At 51.7% G+C, this 19,807-nt stretch overlaps 1 protein-coding gene across 1 annotated transcript in view; it reads left to right on the forward strand.

Moving 5' to 3' along the window:
- The window catches only part of CCDC88B (coiled-coil domain containing 88B), a 45,518-nt gene that overhangs the window by 13,575 nt on the left and 12,136 nt on the right, over window positions 1-19,807 (forward strand). The window contains exons 4-22 of the mRNA XM_051966919.1: window positions 641-758; window positions 5,287-5,387; window positions 5,569-5,740; window positions 5,918-6,029; window positions 6,259-6,328; window positions 6,437-6,495; window positions 6,760-6,843; window positions 7,621-7,764; window positions 8,044-8,189; window positions 8,429-8,510; window positions 8,689-8,847; window positions 9,362-9,508; window positions 9,654-9,762; window positions 10,939-11,075; window positions 11,177-12,328; window positions 15,321-15,448; window positions 15,858-15,969; window positions 17,887-18,018; window positions 18,096-18,236. Coding sequence (XP_051822879.1) covers window positions 641-758; window positions 5,287-5,387; window positions 5,569-5,740; window positions 5,918-6,029; window positions 6,259-6,328; window positions 6,437-6,495; window positions 6,760-6,843; window positions 7,621-7,764; window positions 8,044-8,189; window positions 8,429-8,510; window positions 8,689-8,847; window positions 9,362-9,508; window positions 9,654-9,762; window positions 10,939-11,075; window positions 11,177-12,328; window positions 15,321-15,448; window positions 15,858-15,969; window positions 17,887-18,018; window positions 18,096-18,236 — 3,305 coding nt within the window. The remainder of the gene's footprint in view (window positions 1-640; window positions 759-5,286; window positions 5,388-5,568; window positions 5,741-5,917; window positions 6,030-6,258; window positions 6,329-6,436; window positions 6,496-6,759; window positions 6,844-7,620; window positions 7,765-8,043; window positions 8,190-8,428; window positions 8,511-8,688; window positions 8,848-9,361; window positions 9,509-9,653; window positions 9,763-10,938; window positions 11,076-11,176; window positions 12,329-15,320; window positions 15,449-15,857; window positions 15,970-17,886; window positions 18,019-18,095; window positions 18,237-19,807) is intronic.

The raw sequence follows: 19,807 nt of genomic DNA on the forward strand, positions 1-19,807 counted from the left end.
CCTGTTACAAACATTTTTGCACATAGGGGGCCTTTCCTCTTTTTTATGATCTCTTTGGGATACAGGCCCAGTAAGGACACTACTGGGTATGCAGTTTTATAGCTATTTGGGCATAGTACCAAATTACTCTCTAGAATGATTGGATCAGTTCACAACTCCACCAACAATGTATCAGTGTTCCCGTTTCCCCACATCCCCTCCAACGTTGGTCATTATCTTTTCCTATCATCTTAGCCAACTTGGGAGGTGTGAAGTGGTACCTCAAAATTGTCTTAATTTGTGTTTCTCTGATCAATAGTGATTTAGAGCATTTTTTCATATGACTATGTTTTTAATTTCTTCATCTGAAAATTGTCTCTTCATATCATTTGCCTATTTATCAATTGGGGAATGACTTTTCTTCTTATAAATTTGAATCAATTCTCCATGTATTTTAGAAATGGGGAAAGGTGCAGTTCTCTGAGTGAATCAAAATTGTGGTAGTTCCAAAGAAGTATGAGATGCGTAAACATTCACGTGGACTATTTGTGCCTAACATGTGACAGAGCCTTCCAAGCTCATGTTGGTCTGATCAGCCATAGTTGGACACACTGTACTTTGACCCTGACATAGTGTCCTCTTTTTGGTCCTCTTCGATCAGGAAGAACAACCACCAACCAGGCCTTGGCGCAGACTCTGACAACAACCACGGTTTCTTTAGGGGGGGATGCTTCCTCCTTGGTGGAGGAATTTGCCACCAAAATTGATAAGAACTCCTTGTCTGTTGATCTTTCAAAGTTCACAAGGCTATGATCTGGCCAGTCCTATCTCTGGATACTTCGGTCTTTTCTTGGGATAGCTTCTCTTGCTTCTCTGCCTATTTCCATTCCCAGTGAGTGAATGGTCCAGCATTTCTGTTTATGTGACAGAAGGAGCGAAGGCTGGGAAGTCTAGAGATGCATTTTTCCCTTCTCTTCTCCCTCCAAATGATTTCTTTTCAGGAACTTGCAGCTCAGCTCAATCTCATATGGCTCAGCTCCCATATCTGGAGTTCCTTCCCCTTGGATCCACGGGCTTTGAACTAGCTTGATTTTAGACACAGGTTCACCGATTTTCTTCAACCAATCCCAAGATATTTCCTGTATTGAATCATCTATTTTCATGCAATGACCCAAAGCCACTACGATCCTCTCAAATTCATCCAGGACTGATTCATGGTCTTCACTTCTGATTGATCCTTTGAGATGTCTGGATCTTCTAGGATATATTGGGGTGGAGGTGGATCCCTTCCATTTATAGTTCTACGTGTATTTTCTGTCTCTCCTGTTAGATTGAAAACTTCTTGCTGTAGGAATTGTTTTGTTTTGTCTCTGTCTGGAATAGGGGAAGACTATGAATGCTTGTCAACTCATTGTTCTCCTGTCTCCATGTTGTTCCGCCTCCCTTCCCACACCAACACCTCTTATTCCCTTCAAGAAGTCTTCTCAGATTTTCTCAGTTGTAGATAGTCTCCCCACCCAACCCTTATCACTCCTTTTTTAAGGAAGGGGACTTGCACCTGTGATTTCCTTGAGGTAGAGAACTCCAGATCAGAGAACTCTAACAAGTGGAGTAGCGGGGGAATACAGTGCTGGACATGCAGCCAACCAAGACTGGGTTCAAATCCTCTCTCTGCTCTTAACTAGTTATGTGATCCTAGAATAGTCAGTTAACTTTCCTCAGCCTCAGTTTCCTCATTTGCAAAGTGATATTGCTGGATTTTTGAAACCATTATTTTTGCTCCATCTATGAAATAAATGTTTTTTGGTAAAAGCTATTAGTTATTAAATGGATAAATGGATTTACTGAAAAGAGGAGGGATCTGGCCAGTGAGTGTTTGTGAGGCTAACCCAATCGCAGAGGCTAAACTAGAGGGAAGTAGCCACAGCCACCCCTCTGGGGACCCAAGTGACCAGTGAGAAGCAGCTTGCATTGGCTCAATGAGCCCCAAGAGGGCGTTACATGAATAATAACAAGATGAGAATAGCTAATTTTTAGGCAGCACTTTACGATTTGTAAGATACTTTACCTATATCATCTCGTTATTGTAATCACTGTGTAGATTATTTTCTGGGTCTTGATTAGTTCATTCAAATGACCTAACACCACAGGGACCTAATACTGTCTCCCTCAATTAGGTCTGGGGGAAGTGTGGCTCATTCAGTGTCTACATGCCTTGGTCCCCTCAAATTTCTGTCCAAAGGTGATGAGTCCTACCCCCGAGGTCACTCCCAAAGCTCACCCCTTGCTCCTGATTCCGTCTAAGTTGGGCTGGTGGCAAATCCAAACTGGATTCTGACTCTGGGATTCCTGTGGCTCACTCACCAATCTTTGAAACTCCCAAGGTTGGGAACTGACTCTACAATGAAAAAAAGATAACCTGGCCTTTCAGTCAAGATGGTCCTTAGGGTCCATATGGACTCAGTGAAGGAAAGAGGACCCAAGCCTCTTCTGTTGACATCATGGTGTCACGGGATGCTGGGAATGAAGGTGTCACCTTGCTTCCTCAGTGTGTGTATAGCCAAGAGAAGGCTGGAGCTGACCTTTACATCCCCCCCTTTTTTTGTACAAAGTTGTTTGCACATTGTCTGCCTCATTGGACAATGAGCTATTGTCCGGCAGGACTGCCTTTGGTCTTTGCTTGTAACCCCAGTGCCAAGCACTTAATGAGCATTTATTAGTGACTCGGTGACCCAATTACAGAACATTTGTGGCTACTCCAGTCATCCAATTCTCCCAAAAGCAGTTCCCTGGCACAGGCCGGAAGAAGCTAGGCTCTGTCCTCCCAGGCCTTTATTAAATAAACATGGAAAGCAGAAGGAAACAATTGAAACTGAGTGATATGATATTATCAAGTATGGCTCCAGAAAGAGATAAGAAGAAGTAGCTTCCTCCTTTCTTGGCAGAGGTGGGGGGGTCATGGGTGGAGAAGGTTGCTCCGAGAGTCACATTATCTGATATCTTGATAAACTTTTGCAAATTCCTTTTCTCCCTGTTTAAAAAAATTTTTTATCAGAAGGAATGACTAGAAGTGGGTGTTAGGGAGACAAGGGAAGCATGGGGGAAACGCAGGCGTTCGTTAGAAAAATAAAAATTTCTTTTAAAAAACTGAGTCATCAACAAAAATTAAAAAAAAAAAAGAAAGAAAACAATTTTTAATGAGCATTTACTGTCCTAGGTCCAGGGGATGTAAAAGCAATGGCAGAGACAGTCCCTTCCCCTGAGGAACTGTAGGAGGGGTGTGACTCCAGTCAGGTTGCGTAAGAATGACTTCAGAGTAAGGAGTGAGGTAAGTGTGACTCAGCACCCTTGGACTGGGGCACCCTGGCTACTGCTACCTCTTGCACCTGCTGGGTTGGAGTCCGGTCCCGTATGCCTCCTGCCCTTTTGGTTTCAGCCCCAAGAAGTCCCTTGCAGCCCCTTGAATTTTCCCATTTTAGCTCCTTGCCCACAATCAGGAGTTCTCGTTCCATCCTCTGGGGAGGTCCCCTTCCACCTCCCCCTTCCTCAGGGAGCTCATTACAACACCCAGCCTCTTTCTGCATCATAGATTGCCCTTCCTGGGCCAGCTCCCACAGGAAGCCAAAGGCCTCACCTGCTGGGTGAGAGACGCAGAATCATGGCGCTAGAAGGGGACTTCCAGTGCACTGAGACCCATCCTTCCCATTTCACCAAGAAGGAAACTGAGACCCAGGGAAGGGAAGAGACAGAGCAGGGGAGCTGGGATCTAAACTAGGGTCTTCCAGTTCCTTATCTAGTTTCTTGTTAAGTTGGGTAGACGTACCTTTCTTTTTCTCAGAAGCAAAAAAGGCAAGAGAAAAAGAAAATAGTTGTTAACATAATGGAGTGCATTGTCTCCTGGAAGTCAGGGACTAGTTCCTATCGCAGCAGAAACAGCCTGTCTGACACATAGTAGGCACTTAATATTTTAAAAATAGTATCTTATTTTTCTAAATACATGCATAGGTGATTTTCAACATTCACCTTTGCAAAACATTGTATTTCAGTTTTTTCTCCCTTTCCTTTTTTCTTCCCCTCTCCAAGAAAGTGAGCAAATCTGATATCGGTTAAACATGACACTTAATACTTAAAAAAATTTTTTTTCAATAACAAAGTTTAACATTTGTTTTTTTTTATTACAATTTTGAATTCTTCAAAATTCTCTCTTGCTCTCTCTTTCCTCCTCAATCACTGAGAAAGCAGAAATTTAATATAGATTATACATGTGCAGTCATGCAAAACATGTTCTCATACTGATCGTATTGTGAAAGAAACCGCAGACAAAAACCCCAAGAAAAATAAAGTTTTTAAAAAAGTCTGCTTTGGTCTGCATTCAGACTCCAGCAATTCTTTCTTTCTCTGGGTATGAATAACACTCTTCACTGTTAGTCTTGCAGAATTCTATGAGATCATTGTAGTGGGGAGAACAGCAGAGTCATTCACAGTTGTTATAATGTTACGATTATAATTGTTACAACGTTGCTGTTACTGTGTACAATGTTGTCCTGCTTCTGCTCGTTTCATTTTGCATCGGTTTGTGTAACTCTTCCCGAGTTTTTCGGAGAGCATCCCGTCCATCATTTCTCATGGTAGTCTTTCTTCGCAATCATATTCCACATCTGGCTCAATCATATCCCGATTGAGGGACATCACTTCCATTTCCATTTCTTTAGCATCACAAAAAGAGCTGCTGGAAATTTTTTGGTATAAATAGGTCTTTTTCCTTTTCGTTTTTTGGGGATTTCTTTGGGATAGATAACGTTTGCTAATTGAATTTCAAAAGCCCTGGGTTTGAATCCTTCCTTGATCACAAGACACTTCTATGATCTTGGGCTCGTTATTCCCCCCTTGCTGGGCCTTGGTTTTTCCATATGTAAAATGAAGGTTTGGAGTCAAGGATCTCTAGCTCTCGGCTCTGTAGCTAGTGAACAGCGAGCATTTGGGGTGGGGTGGAGGGAGAGGCAGGGGTGTCCTGGTACAAAAGGTCTCATGGTTTCCTATGTCTTCACTTTTTTTGAGGGGAGATGGAGGGACGTCTACACTATTGAGATGTGAGGAATTAGGGAGAAAAAAGCTTGGGAGAGGGGTGCACGTGGTAGGTTCAGGGGGTCCTCATGGTTCGAGAAACCCCCCAAGCCTGGGATGGGATGGGGGATGAATGGCCTGCCCCGGTCTCACCACCGGAAGGAGGAAGCCGCCTTGCCTGAATCAGGCAGACTGGGTGTCCCCTTCCCCCCCTGGGGACTTCCTCTTCCTCCTCGGGGGCAGGTGTAGCGGTAGCTGGGCCCGGACCGGCTGCGACCCCGGGAATGGCTGGGGGCGTGGGGCCCAGGCTCAGGGACTTCCTGAGTGGGAGCCTGGCCACCTGGGTGAGGTAGACGGGAGGGGAGAGAACTAAGGGGGAGGAGGCTGGAGGGGATGTGGTGCCGAGGTGGGGGAGGAAGGTCCCAGGGAGGTAAGGGCGTCAGGAGAAGGGAGATCCAGGCGGTTCATGGCGCTGGGCAGGCTTGCCAGAGCCAGCTGGGGGGCCGGGAGGAGGGTCTGACTGAGTCCAATCTTCTCCCCTCCCCCCCACCCCACAGGTGCAGGGCCTGGCAGGGTTGGTTGGGGAGGGGCAGCAGGAGGAAGATGGGGAGGAGGAAGAAGACCTGCCCCTGGCTCCTGAGGACTGCTTCCTGAGGCTCAGTGACGGCTCTCTGCTGCACCGGGTCATGGGTCTCATGTAAGGGGGTGCAGGGGAAGCCCCAGCCTGGGGCGGGCCTTGGATGTCGGGCAGGAGATCTGGAGACCCTGGGAGGAGAGGGCCAGGGGTGGGGGGAGGGGGAGAGGAGAGGGCGGGGGGGGGGGGCAGGAAATCACCTGCCCCCGCCTCTGGGTGATGTCTGCCCCTCCCCAACAGAGCCCCCAGCTCCCGAGGGAGTCTCCACCTCGGAGGAGTTCAGGGGGGCCCTGGGGCTCGCCGGGTGCGGCGCCTGAGCCACCTGCAGGCTCGACTGAGAGATTTCTACCAGGTGAGAGGCGGGGCTGGGCACTGGTGGGGGGGGCATAAAGGCAGGGGGGCAGGAGAAGTGGTCACCCCGACCCCCTTCATAGGGAAAAAGGCGTCGGGTGACAGAGCTTCAGGTCTGGCCGTGTGAGCTCGGGCTGTTCTCAGCCCTCTCTGGGTTCTGTCCCCCATGGGGTGTGGATCTGGGGGTGTCGGGGATCCCTGCCGGTTCTCTCACCTCTCTCTCCCCTCAGGAAGAACTGCAGCTGCTGATCCTGGCGCCGCCCCCAGACCTCCAGATGCTGGGCTTGGAGCCGCTCTCAGGTACCCCCCCCCGCCCTCCTCCCCCTCCCCCTGTACCCCCTTCCCCTCCCCTTCCCTATTGGCATCTGCCCGGTCTCCCTGCTCACTTCTTGTTATCTGGGCCTGCAGAGGAAGCCATAGAGGAGCTGGAGGGGATCCTAAAGTTGATGCTGGGGGCTTCTGTGCAGGTGAGAGAGGAAGGGGGGGCTGGGGGCCCAAGTGAGGGACTGGGAGAGGGGAAGATGGGGAGTCTGGGGGGGCAAGTGGGCAAGTAAAGAGGAGAAGTAGGGGAGGAGGAGGGAACCTGAGAGGCTCATGAGGAATTGGGGGGGTAGGGGAGGATGGGGGAGTCTGGGGGACCCAAGGGAAAAGAAGTGGGAGAAGCGGGGGCATCTCTGCAGGCGGATTGGCCGAGGACCCATGCACGGGATCCCCTCCCCCTCTTGTCACAGTGTGAGCACCGGGAGCTCTTCATCCGGCACATCCAAGGACTAAGCCTGTCGGTGCAGAGTGAGCTGGCGGCCGCCATCCAGGAGGTAGGCCCTGCTCCTGCCTGTCCCTCTGCTCCTCCACCCCCCTCCCCCCTCCAGCTTCCGAGGGCCCGGCTGGACAGAGCCTACAGTCATCTTGCCTGCCCCTTTTTTTCTCTTTGGGGATACTGAGGCCCAGAGATGGGAAGGCCCCGGGCAGGGAGCTGGGGAGGGAGACCCAGCCTTGGAACTCAGGCTCTCTGACTATTGCCCAACGACCTCATGTCTCTCCCGCCCCCGCTGTCTCCCAAATGCCCCTTCCTAGAGCCTGCCTGTGCCAGGCCAGGTGCCAGGCCCCAAAGCAGGGGTTGTCTCCCAGGAGCTTCCATTCTGGGAGGGGAGACCTTGGGCCTAAAGTCGCAGAGGGGGCTATAGGAAGGGAGCAGGGTTTGGGGCCCAAAGGCCTGGGTTCAAATCCCAGCTTGCTGCTGGTTCCCTGTGGTCTTGGGTGACTGAGCCTCTATATGCCTCCATTTCCACAGTAGTCAGAGGCCGGCTTCAATGCCCTCACACTAAAATGGAGGCTCTAAATCATTTCTTCACCTGCACGGGAGGGGTGACCCCTCTGGGCTCTGAGGCCCGCTGAGGAGACAGAGAGGAGTCTCAGCTGGAGAAGCAGGGAGGGCTTCCTGGAGGAGGGGGCACTGAGGGAGGGCGGTTTTGGGTTCCAGTCCGGCTGGGGGCCCGCGGCAGAGCAGGGGGACGCCCAGTCCGGGCCGTGTCCCTAGAGGCAGAGGCCGGAGTTCTCGGGCTAGCCCCAAGCTGGCTCCCCTCCATCCCCAGGTGAGCCAGCCCGGCGCAGGCGTGGTGCTGGCCCTGGCCGGGCCTGAGCCGGGGGAGCTGGCGGGCCCGGAGCTCGAGCTGCTGCTCCGGAGTCACACGGAGGCTTTGGTGAAGCTGGCGCGGGAGCGGGACCGGGCCGCCCAGGTCTGAGGCACAGGCCAGGATGGGCCCGGGCGTGGGCAGGGGCGGGCAAACCTGGGGGGCCCCGAGGCCCTGGGGGAGGGGCTGGGATCTGGCAGCGGAGGTTGGGGCTGCAGCAATAATCATAATAGTAACCAGTTATTTGGGCATCTGGGGGGCAGAGGGAGTGGTCCTGGGTCCGAGGAGACAGGGGGGGGGGTAGCAGTCTGCGCATTGGGGTAGGGGGAGGAAGAAGCTCGTGGCGACTCCCAGGCTCACAGGGCGCCGCCTCCACCCTCTCAGCGCCTGGCAGAGACGCTCCAGGAGCAAGAGCTGCTCTCCCTCCAGCCAGAGACCCCCCAGAGGGGCCCTCAAGAGGGCCCCCACCACCACCTGACTCTGCAGCTGGCAGACGCCAAGGCCCAGCTCAGGAGGCTGAGGCAGGAGCTGTGAGTGACCACGTGGTGGGAGGACGAGGGAAGAGGGCCGGAGCTGGGGAGGGGGCGCTGGAGGGGAGGGGCCAGAACTGGGAGGGTGGGACCAACGGGGGAGGGAGTGGGAGGGTGGCGGGAGGGGAGGGGCCAGATCTGGGGGATGGGCGGAGTTAGTGAGAGGGGCTGGGGCCGAGTTCTCAGGGGTCTCCCAGGACCACAGTATCTCCTCACAGCCTCCATCCCCCTTTCTCCAGGGAGGAGAAGGCTGAGGAGCTGTTGGACTCCCAAGGAGAGGTGCAGGGGCTGGAGGCCGAGATTCGGAGGCTGCGGCAGGAGGTAAGGTCCCCCTCCCCATCCCCCCCATCCGTTGCTGCTGCCTCTGGGGCATCCTCCTGCCCGGGCCGCCTGCTCTGCTTCTCCCTGCGCCCACTCCATCCCTGCCCCCAGGCCTGGCCTCCCTGCGGGACCTCCGGCCCCCTGCGCTGCCCCGGGCTCAGCCTCCCCCTCTCCGCAGACACAGATGCTGTCGGGCCAGGCCAGGAGAGCCGCCGTGTACCGAGAGGAGGCAGAGACGCTCCGGGAGCGGGTCGGGCGCCTGCCCCGGCTGCAGGAGGAGCTGCGCAGGTGCCGGGAGAGGCTCCACGCCGCCGAGGCTTACAAGGGCCAGCTGGAGGTGAGAGCAAGGGAGAGGGGCTGGTCATTAAGCCAGGTCCAGGGGGAGTCCTTCATTTGACAGATGGGGAAACTGAGGCCCAGAGAAGTGATCTGTCTGAGGGCGCGGCTGATTTATCGCACTGCCTTTCTCAGGTGTCTCACTCTGGCTCAGGGGCTCAGGGGCAGCAGGGGTGATGGGTCGGCCAGAAAGCCGCGGGTCCCCCTCCTGGCTAGTGCTAGCCGGGAAGGGGGAGCAGATCCCAGTCACATCATGTATGGCAGGCTCTGCACATGTTCACCACCACTAAGTGGGAGCTACTTTATTATGTGTGGGGCCTGCCATGGGCCGAGCTGGCTGGTGGAGAGAACACAAGAGCTGAAGCTGGAGGAGCGAGTTCTCGTCCGACTCTGCTGCTAGGGACACACAAGCCCTCTCCTCTCGGGACCTCGGTTTCCCCTTCTGCACGGTCGGGGGCTTGTAGTGGCCGTTCTCCAGGAGCAGGCCCGTTCCTGATCCGCTCCTTCCTCCCTAGGAGGAGCGGGCCCTGTCCGGAGCACTGGAGGCCGCCCGCGCGTTGCTGGAGGGGCAGCTGGACGCCGCCCGGGAGCGCTGCTCTCGTCTCCATGAGACCCAGAGGGAGAACCTCTTGCTGCGGGCCCGGCTCGGGGAGGCCCAAGTGGTGAGGGCAAGGTGACCCCGACCCTGGGTGGCTTCCCCACTGAGTGGCTCCTTTCTCCGTGACCCCCGGCCCAGACAGACACCAGGGGGCTTCTGGGTGCCGTGTGTGTGGGCCAAGGAGTCCTTTCTCTCTTGGGCGTCTCCAGGAGTTGGAATCCACCCGACAACAGCTGGACAAGCTGGTGGAGGAGAACGTGGAATTGGAGGCGGAGCTGAGCCGGACCTTGCGGCCCGGCCCCTGCTCTCCCGGGGATGGTGAGAGGGGTCTCCAGAGGGTAGAGGAGGGGGTGGGGAGCAGCCATTCAGTCTAGTGGGAAGATCCAGTGGGATCTGGAATCAAAGGACCATTTCCTTCCTTATCTCTTTCTGCCTGTACACCCTTGGGTAACTCACTCAGCCCCTCCTGGCCTCAGTTTCCCCTACTGGAAAATTTGGTCTTAGCTTCTTAAATTTCTTTTACTCACTTTTTGCCTGAGAAATTTTACACGACCCTGGATATGTATATATAAATATGGGCCCACACATCAAACATTTACCGATAATAAACCGTGATTTTGCGGCCCTCACATTCAGTCTGAGACCTCCTATGGGTAAGGAACCAGTTGCCGAAGCCGGGGTCTAGAAGAGCCTCTCCCGGCCAGAGCTGTACCGAGCAGTTTTGGCTCCTGGGCAAGCAGCAAGAACCCAGATCGACTTTGTGACTCATGATGTGGGGAAAAATCACACCAGAAGTAGTTAGGACGGTTTTGGTCGAGCGGGAGGAGAGATCAGTGGCTATAGTGACTCATGGGTTACCGTAATGCTTCACAGTTGGCTATTATGAACAAGGTTCATTTTCTGTTTTTTTTTTTCCCCCCTGAGGCAATTGGGGTTAAGTGACTTGCCCAAGATCACATAGCTAGGAAGTGTTAACGTCTGAGGCCAGATTTGAACTCAGGTCCTCCTGACTTCAGGGCTGGTGCTCTATCCACTGCGCCACCCAGCTGCCCCCTGTTTTCTGTTTTAACGAATTATTCTTGCTAAGCTGCAGATTCACTGGCTGCCAAGTTCATTTGTTTCTACGCAGTTGTTGTCGCTCTATCAATAAAAACTTATTAAGTGTCGGGCACTGGGTTCAAGTTATGAGAGGTCATGGGTTCCATTTTTGCCAAATTTGGGTGCCCAAGAACGGGACTTTGGTGCCTTTCCTAGTCTAACTCTACCTCTAAATCCGAACCCTCCCTTTTCTGGGCTTTAGCCAAAGGGGTGAAGAGAGGGGAAGACATTGAGTTCCGGGCAGGGCTCAGTCTTCCTTGAGTGGCCACCAAGGACTCTGTGCCCGTTTGGCAGGGAGGGCTGCAGCTGTGGGCAGAGGGAGGGAAGCTGCCTCTGGGGAGTGGGGCTCTGGAGCTCTCAGCAGGTCCCGATGTTGCCCCCTTCTCCCTCCTATAGCGCCCCAGCCTTTCTGGGCCCCCTCCCTGCAGGATGAAGTGAGAGCAGTAGAGGCAGGGCGCCTGCGGAGCTTGGAGCAGGAGAACCGGGACCTGCGAGGTCAGCTTCAGGAGCTGAAGGCAGGGAGATGGAGCCAGGTATGTCAGTACCCGACCCAGTTCCCAAGACCCCTTGGCCCTATTTCCCGAACCTTGCCCTTCCCCTCTGGTGCCTTGCTACTTCTGGGTGTCTTTCCCAGCCTCCCTTGCCTGAGGTGGAAGATGAAGAATCAGAGATCGCCAGACTGGAGGAAACCCACCAGGTCTTGGGGCCTTTGGACGTTGCTCATGGCTGTGAAAAATCCCTGCCTCTCGCAGAAGGGCCTATGCTCCAGAACTCCGGGCCCTCACACTCCGCAGGGGCCCAGCCGGACGCCTCTGGGGAGGCAGAGAAGCCAGTCCGAGCTCAGGACCCGGACCCTTTGGCCTTGATCCCACCGCACCCGGAAGGGAAGCTTGTCCAAGAAGAGCTCCAAGGGAAAAGGCTAGAAGGGGAAATGGAGGCTGAGGCCGGGGACTTGAAAAGGAGGGTCTTAAGGGCCGAGCATGAATCTTTGGGACTGAGGCATGAGGGGCAGCCGGGGGACCAGCCTCCCAGTCCAAAGCTGGAGGCGATGGAGGGAGAGGAGGAACATGGAGGAAATGAGTCCCTGGTCCAAGACCAGAGACTAGAGTGTGAGCTCCAGGATGAGAAAGAGTCATTTCAAGAGGGGACAGTAGGGGAAGCTGGGGCCTGGGAAAGGGAACAACAGGCTCTGAAAGCGGAGATAGAGATTCTGAAGAGGGCTACGGAGGCTTTGGAGAAGGAACGGGAATCTTTGAAGGGAGAGGTGGAGGCTGGGGAGCAGAGGCTGAAGACCTTGAAGGCGAAACATGAAGCTCTGAGAGAAGAGCAAGAAGCCCAGGTTCAGAGACTGGAGGCTCTGGAAAGGGAGATAGAGAGCCTTCAGCAGGAGCGGGAGGCCCTTCGGGGTGAGCTGGAGGCCCAGGGGAAGAGGCTGGAGGCCCGGGGAGAGGAAGCTGCCCGACTTGGGGAGGAGCTGGCTTTGGCCAGGAGGGCTGAAGCGGAGGCACACTCTGAGGCTAAAGCTGAGGCTCAGGAACGAGATGGGCTTCGGAAGGCCCTAGAGGCTGCAGGGCGAGAATTGGAGGCTGCTGGGCGGGAACGAGAGGCTCTGGCAGAGGCTCTAGGAGCTGCTGGACGGGAACGAAGGCAATGGGAACGGGAGGGACCCAGGCTGCGGGCCCGGGCAGAGGTTGCTGAGCAAAAGCTGCTGGATCTGGAGAGTGAAGCACGAGCCTTGAGGGACCAGGCTGAAAAGGAGCGGCAGGTGATGGAGACAACGAGAGAGGTAATGGCACCTCATCAGCCACACCTCTGGTCTGAGGCCTGTTGGATCTCCACTCACTCTTTTTCTTCTTTTCCTTGAGGACCCCCAGCTCCTCCAGACTAGCCATGTCTCCTCTCTTCCTTCACCAAGCAGTGCCAGGTGGCGTAGATACAAGAGTGTTGGGTCCAGACCTCGGCTCTATGATCAGCTCTGCCATTGACCAAATGGTTGACTTTGGACTGGTCATTTCCCATCAGGCCTCTGTTTCCCCATCTATACAATAGGAGACTAGAATAGTTATTTTTCCCCCTAGCTTTTTTAGTTGTAAGCCCAATTAATTGATTTTCTCTATTTTATTTAAGTAAGCTTCTAGAGATAGAAAATTTCTCCTAATAACCACTTTGGCTGCATCCCACAAATTTTATGTCATCTCATGGTTGCCATTCTTTTGGATGAAATTATTGATTGTGTCTATGATTTGTTGTTTCATTCTTTAGGATTAGATTATTTAGTTTCCAATTAATTTTTAGTCTTCCTTTCCCCTAGCCTTTTATTGCATGTGATTTTTATTGTGTCATGGTCTAAAAACATGCATTTACTATCTCTGCCTTTCTGCATTTGATTTTGAGGTTTTTATGTCCCAATACATGGTCAATTTTTGTATAAGTTCCATGAACCACCAAAAAGTAAACTCCTTTCTGTCTCCATTCAATTTTCTCCAAAGAGCTATCATATCTTTTCTAAAATTTTATTTACCTCCTTAACTTCTTTCTTATTTATTTTGTGGTTCAATTTATCTAGTTCTGAGAGAGCAAGGTTGAGATCCCCCACTAGTATAGTTTTCTGTTTATTACTTCTTTGGAGTACTCATAACTTCTCTAGGAATTTGGATGCTATACCACTTGGTGCATATATGTTTAGCATTGATATTGCTTCATCGTCTATGCTAACCTTTATCAAGATATAGTTTCTTTCCTTATCTCTTTTAATTAGATCAACTTTTACTTTCTCTGGATCTGAGATCAGGATGGCTACCCCTGCCTTTTTTTTTACTTCACCTGAGGCATAATAGATTCTGCTTCAGCCTTTTATTTTTACTCTGTATGTCTCACTCTGCTATAAATGTTTTTTATAAACAACATAATGTAAGATTCTGGCTTTTAACCACTTCTTTTTATGGGAGAGTTCGTCCCATTTATATTCACAGTTAAAATAACTAATTTTGTATTTCCTGCCCTTTTATTTACCCCAAGTTATGCTTTCCTTTTTTTCCTTTTCCCCTTCCCTCCTCTCCAGTATTTTGCTTCTGTCCACCACCTCCTTCAAACTGCCCTCCCCCTTTACAGCACCCCCTTTCTTGTACCTTTCTTTTATTACTTCTGTTTTCCCTTCTATTAGTCTCCCCATTTCCTTTCCCCTTCCCCCTCCCACTTCTCTATAAAGTGAGACAAGTTTCTCCGTGAAACCAAATATTAGACTAGTTCTTTTTTAAGAAAATGTATTTTCATTCTGAACTTAACATATTAAAAACATACTTAACATGCTAAAAAGAAATAAGCATTTCTACATACTAAAAGGACTGAAAAAAAGTCTTCCTATCTCTTGTTATGTCCAGCTTGTCTTTTCTTTTTAAGTATATAACACATTCAGCCTGTAGCTTTCAAAGCTGTCCTTCTTGTCTGTGCTTCCTTGTGGCCTTTCTTTAGTTCTCTTTCTTTGTATTTTAAAAAAGAAATGCCTCAATGACCTTCTTTACCTTCTCCTTCCCTTCCTGACTCTCTTCTGTCCCTTCTTCTCCCTTTTCCTTTTCTGTCACTTCCTCTTCCTCCCTTTCCCTTTCCCCTCATCTCTTCTTCCCTCCTTCCCTCCCTTCATTTCCTCCAATCCACTTTTGTATAGATAGCTCTTGTTCAGAAGGTTTTCCTTACAGAAGGGAAATTTGCTTCTCTGCCGTCTTCCTTTCCTTTTTGTCTTTTAGGTCTAAGCAGAAAAAGCTGTAGTGTTGGGGAAACAACTTGCCCGGGTTCACTCAGTTACTAAGTTGCAGAATCTGGGTTTGAATTTAAATTTAGGTCTGCAGATTGCAGGGATTCTGTAGTTACTGCCTTCCTTGGGGTTGTAAGCAGAGGCTTGCTGGCTACTTGATGGAACTGCTAGAGTGGGGTTGTAGTCAGGGGAGGTGCTGCCCCAAAGCATCCCTTGCTCCATGAGGTCCTGGGACTTGCCTGAGATCTGCCTATCTTGTCATTTCTGAGCTGGGACTTGAACCTGGTACCAGGTCCTATAATTTTACTATTGCATAGTAATAATACTAATAATATATACTAATAATACTACTCTACTACTACTACTCCTCTACTCCTCTACTATTACTACTACTACTACTACTACTACTCTACTACTACTCTACTACTACTACTACTACTACTACTACTACTACTACTACTCTATTACTACTCTACTACTACTACTACTCTATTACTACTCTACTACTACTACTACTACTACTACTACTACTACTAGAACATGGCCCCATTCCTCCCTCTTTAATTCAGTCAATTAGTTATAAACATGCATTAAGTGCTCACTGCATGCCTGGCACTGTGCTAAGCCCTGGTAGTTTGCTTGGGCCTCAGGGTAGTGAGGTGCACAAGGCAGGGACTTCTGGCTTCATTTTATAGACAGGGAAACTCAGGCTCTGAAGGTCATAGAATGTCAGGGCCAGAACGGGCCTTGAGGGAAATCAACTCACCACAGCCTCTCCCTTGAAAGACTCCCTGGAGACTTGATGATAAAGGTCCCGCAGGCTGTGAGCCGCATCTTGAAATATCCAGTCCAAGGCTTCCCCCTGGCTCCCGGCCCTCTCTGTTCCTTCACTGTCCTTCGGTCCTGCTTTCTTCCTGCAGGTCTCTGCCCTCCCTTTCCTGACAAGTTCCCCTAAACTAAACTGAATGGAATGGTGCTTGACCACCTTCCCTTCCTGGTCCTAACCTCCTAGTCTTTGATCACGTAGGAGCTGCAGGGGAGAGTGGTCGAGAGTCAGCAGCTGAAGAGCCAGCTGGAAGAGCTGCGCTTGGAGCTGGAGCAGGTGAACCAGGATCGGGACAAGCAGCTGAGGGAGCAGGAGAAGCAGCAGGAGAGGTGGGTCTGGGCCCAGGAAGGAGCTGGAGAATGGAGACAGGAAAGAGGGGAGAGGCAGAAAGAGGAAAGATCAGCTCTGTGCTGGGAGAAGGTTGCCAAGGGAAGGACATTTCAATTTGACGGTGGGATAAACCACTTGAGCTATCCCAGTGTGGAACGGGCTGCTTCGGAGATAGCGAGTCATCCATCCCTGGAGGTGTTCACCTCTGCATGGCCGCTCAGTGGGCATGTTTGAGGGGGATTCCTATCCCAGTACGGTCCCTCTTGCTCTGCAACACTTGAGTCGGGGCCTGGGGCTTTGGGCTGGGAGGGAGATGGCAGAGGGTTTAGCCTTAGAGAGCTGAGATTGAGGTTTGGAAGTGAGCGCGAGAGGGATGAGTGATGTCCTTCCTCCCCCATCCCCGGACAGGGCGTCCCAAGCTCTGCAAAAGCGTCTGGAAGAAGAGACTCGCGTTGCCCTCGCTACCAAGGATGAGGAAATGATGGCTCTAAAGGCCAGGATCCAAGGCCTGGAGGATCAGGTGAGAAGCCGTGACCCTACAGTCACGGCAGAGTCAGCCTCCACCCCAAAGCCTCCCCTTCTCCTCCTTTGATTTTTTTCCTTACCCCTGTCTGGCCCTTCATTTTTTAAATTTAATTTTTAAAATTATTTCTACATCATTACATATGACGTCAATTTCTTGACGTAATACCTCCCCCTTCACGATCATCGTCACAGAAAAGTTCAGCCAAGACAAGCGAGACGGTGAGCTTGCCTGACGGTGTCTTCGGTGTCCAGCCCCTCTTGCCCTTCACCTCTCTGCAAGGGCGGGAGAGGCTTCGGCTGCTTTCTAGGCCCTAACGGTTTTTCAGCTGCTTCTCGGGGAACCGTTTTTAACGGTCTCTTCATTTAAGTTGTTGCTCATTCTTTTGGCTTTGCTTACTTCCCTCTGAATCAGTCCATCCAGATCGCATGCTTCTCAGAAGCCCTCAGTCATCCCTCCATTTTCTTAGGCTTAAAGTTTAGGTGGCTAGGTGGCTCAGCAGATACAATGCCAGGCCTGGAGTTCAAATGCAGCCTCAGTTGTATGCTAGCTGCATGACCCTAGGCAAGTGACTTTACTCTGCTTGCCTCAGTTTCCACATCTGTAAAATGAGATGAAGAAGAACTTGAGAATTTTTGCCACAAAACCCCATTTCCAGTGATGAGGGGCCTGATCCGCTGGTGGGCGGCCCCCTTTGTAGGGTCAATGACATTCAGTGGTTTATTACGATTCCTCATTGAGCTGATCCATGGGTTGATTGATAAGCATGTTATTGTTTCTATGCGTCAGACACCGTGTTAGGTGCCGGAATCAGGTCTTCCCTCAAGCTGGCATTTTATTGGACGAGACAGTTTATAGATATGTGTCTGTGTGAATGCCTCCGTGTACATTATGCATGTGGACGTGCACATAGAACAGACCAGACGAGACGCACTTGAGGGGGAAGTGAGGCTGGGGGGGAGGGGGAGCCCAGAGAACTTTGAAGGGTCTGCGCATGCTGGGGAGGGGGGAGTTTAGGGGAGAGAACACTCCAAGCCTGGGAGACAGGGAAGGCCAAGGGGACAAGACTGGGTGTGGAGGGGGCTTAATTCTAGTGCGGGGAGGAGAAAGCTGGGGCGGGGGGCAGGGAGTGGGGAGTTTTCAAGGCCGAAGCATGGGGCTTGTCAGGATTGCTGAGAAGGGACCTGAGTTTTTGGTAGATCCCTTTGGCCACAGAATGAAGGATGCACTGGCCTGGCCTGGGAGGTAGGGTGGCTCAATAAGAGCCTACTGCCATAGGACAGGTGAGAGATGATGGGAGCCTGAGCCCAGGCTTGTCTAATGGGGTGCAGGATCTTGATCTCTGGAAGGCTGCTCTCCTTCCTTTTGGCTCCCCCTCCTCCCTCTAGTGCTGACCCCGGGGGCTGTCCTCCTCAATCCCCCCTCCTCCCTCCAATGCTGACCTCGTGGGCTGCTCTCCTTGGTCCCCCCCCTCCAGTGCTGACCCCATGGGCTGCTCTCCTTGGTCCCCCCTCCTCCCTTCACTGCTGACCCCATGAGCTGTCCTTCTCCTTGGTCCCCCCTCCTCCCTCCAGTGCTGACTTCATGGGCTGCTCTCCTTGGTCCCACCTCTTCCTTCCCCCCTCCTCCCTCCAGTGCTGACCCTGTGGGCTGCCCTCCTTGGTCCCCCCTCCTCCCTCCAGTGCGGACCTCGTGGGCTGCTCTCCTTGGTCCCACCTCTTCCTTCCCCCCTCTTCCCTCCAGTGCTGACCCCATGGGCTGCCCTCCTTGGTCCCCCCTCCTCCCTCCAGTGCTGACCCCGTAGGCTGCCCTCCTTGGTCCCCCCTCCTCCCTCCAGTGCTGACCCCATGAGCTGTCCCTCTCCTTGGTCCCCCCCTCCCTCCAGTGCTGACCCCGTGGGCTGCTCTCCTGCAGCTCCAGCACCAGGCTTCCTTGAGGCTGAAGGCAGAGGACCCCCCTGGGCCAGGGAGAGCCGCAGAGGCCCCCGCTGCAGCCGAGGCGGTCCAGGAGACCCTGAGTGGGCGGCTCATCGCGGTGGAGCGCAGTGTGAGTTGGGGCTTGGCAGGGCTGTGCTGGGACGGGTGAGTTGACGGAACCTAACCCTACTTCTCCTCCCTGGACAGAACGCAGCCCTGGCGGCCGAGAAGGCTTCTCTGCAGGGGCAGCTGAGGCAGTTGGAGGGCCAGCTGGGGACTCTGCAGGGCCGGGTCCAGGAGTTGCAGCTGCAGAGCAGCCGGGCTCAGGAGCACAGCAGCCACCTCCAGGTGAGTCCCCGGCCCAGCCAGGGAGGACCCTTCTGCCCTCTGGGACGGTCCCTTTCTTCCTCTCTTCCCTGTCCCCGCACAGTCAGTCAGGGGGGCTGGGCGCTGCTCACTAGGTGACTTTTGGCACATGTTTTGATGAGCCTTCATTTCCAGGTGACTGCTGGATTCCCTATGACCCCATGCTCATCTTCAGCCTTCACCTTCTCATCCTTCTCATCTCCTCTCTGTGCCACGCTCCTCTCTTTTCCGCCCTCCCTCTTCCTTTCTCTCTCCATCAAGGGAAACATAAGATCTAGGAATAAAGGTGGGTCTCAGTGGACCTCCGTCTTGATCTGACAGCCTCTGGATACTTTTTTCTCCCTTCTTTTAAAACTTTTTTTTTTATTTTTCAAGTAACTAGTATTTAAAAAACAAATCTGTCCCTTCTCTCTCTCTCCCTTTCCTCCATCAAACTTTTTTTCCTTTTTTCTGAGACAATTGGGGTTAAGTGACTTGCCCAGGATCACACAGCTAGGAAGTGTTAAGTATTTGAGGGAAGATTTGAACTCAGGTCTGGTCCTCTATCCATTGCACCCTCTAGCTGCCCCATTCAAACAAACTTTCAAAAATAAAGCAAAAACTTTACCAAAAATAAAACTCACCACATCAGAAACCATGTCTCTTTCTGCATTTGTCCCCTCTCAGGGAGGAGAATTTTGACATTTTCCTTCATTTGGCCTCGTGCCTTACCATTGTCTCCATCGGAGTTAGTTCTGAAGTCTCTCAAAGTCCTTTTTTTCTATAATATTGTCACTGTATAAAGTATCCTCCTGCCTCTGCTCTCTTTCTTCTGCTTCTGTTTGTACTACCCAGAATTCCCTGTAAATCTCTCATTAATTTTTTACACAATAGGATTCCACTCCCTATATCCACCACAATTTGTTTAGCGGTTCCCCAAGAGGAAATCCCTTTTTTGGTGGACACACACACACACACACACACACACACACACACAAAGCTACTTAAACACTTTTTTTGAACATATAGAGCCTTTCTCTCTTACTCTGACTTCTTTGGAGTAGAGGCATAGTAGCTAACTGGCTCCAGGGACATGTGGAGTTTGGTAATTGTTTTGGACATAGTTCCAAATTGCTTTCTCCAGTGATTGGACTCATAATTCACAGCTCCACCAACGGGGCGTTAACATGCCTATTTTTCCACAGCCCCTCCAACATTTGTCATTTTCCTCTTTAATTACGTTGCTTCATCTGATAGGGGTGGGATGGACTTCAAATTTAATTTGTATTTCTCTAATTCTTACTGATGTAGAACATGGTTCTTAATAGCTTGAATTTCTTCCATAGGAAATTGCCCGCTCATATCTCTTGATCGCTTACCTATTGAGGAAAGCCCCTCAGTGTTATAAATTTGAATCAGTTCTTGGAAATGAAACGTGTAGCATGATTTTTTCCCTTATTACTTTCCCCCTTTCTAATCATCACTATATTAAGTTTATGCAAAAAAATTAAATTTGCTATAATTCAAATTGTCCGGTTTATCTTGGGCTATCGTCTCCATCATTTGTTTGGTCA

This window comes from Antechinus flavipes, chromosome 6 (genome assembly GCF_016432865.1).
Source record: "Antechinus flavipes isolate AdamAnt ecotype Samford, QLD, Australia chromosome 6, AdamAnt_v2, whole genome shotgun sequence".
NCBI lineage: Eukaryota > Metazoa > Chordata > Mammalia > Dasyuromorphia > Dasyuridae > Antechinus > Antechinus flavipes.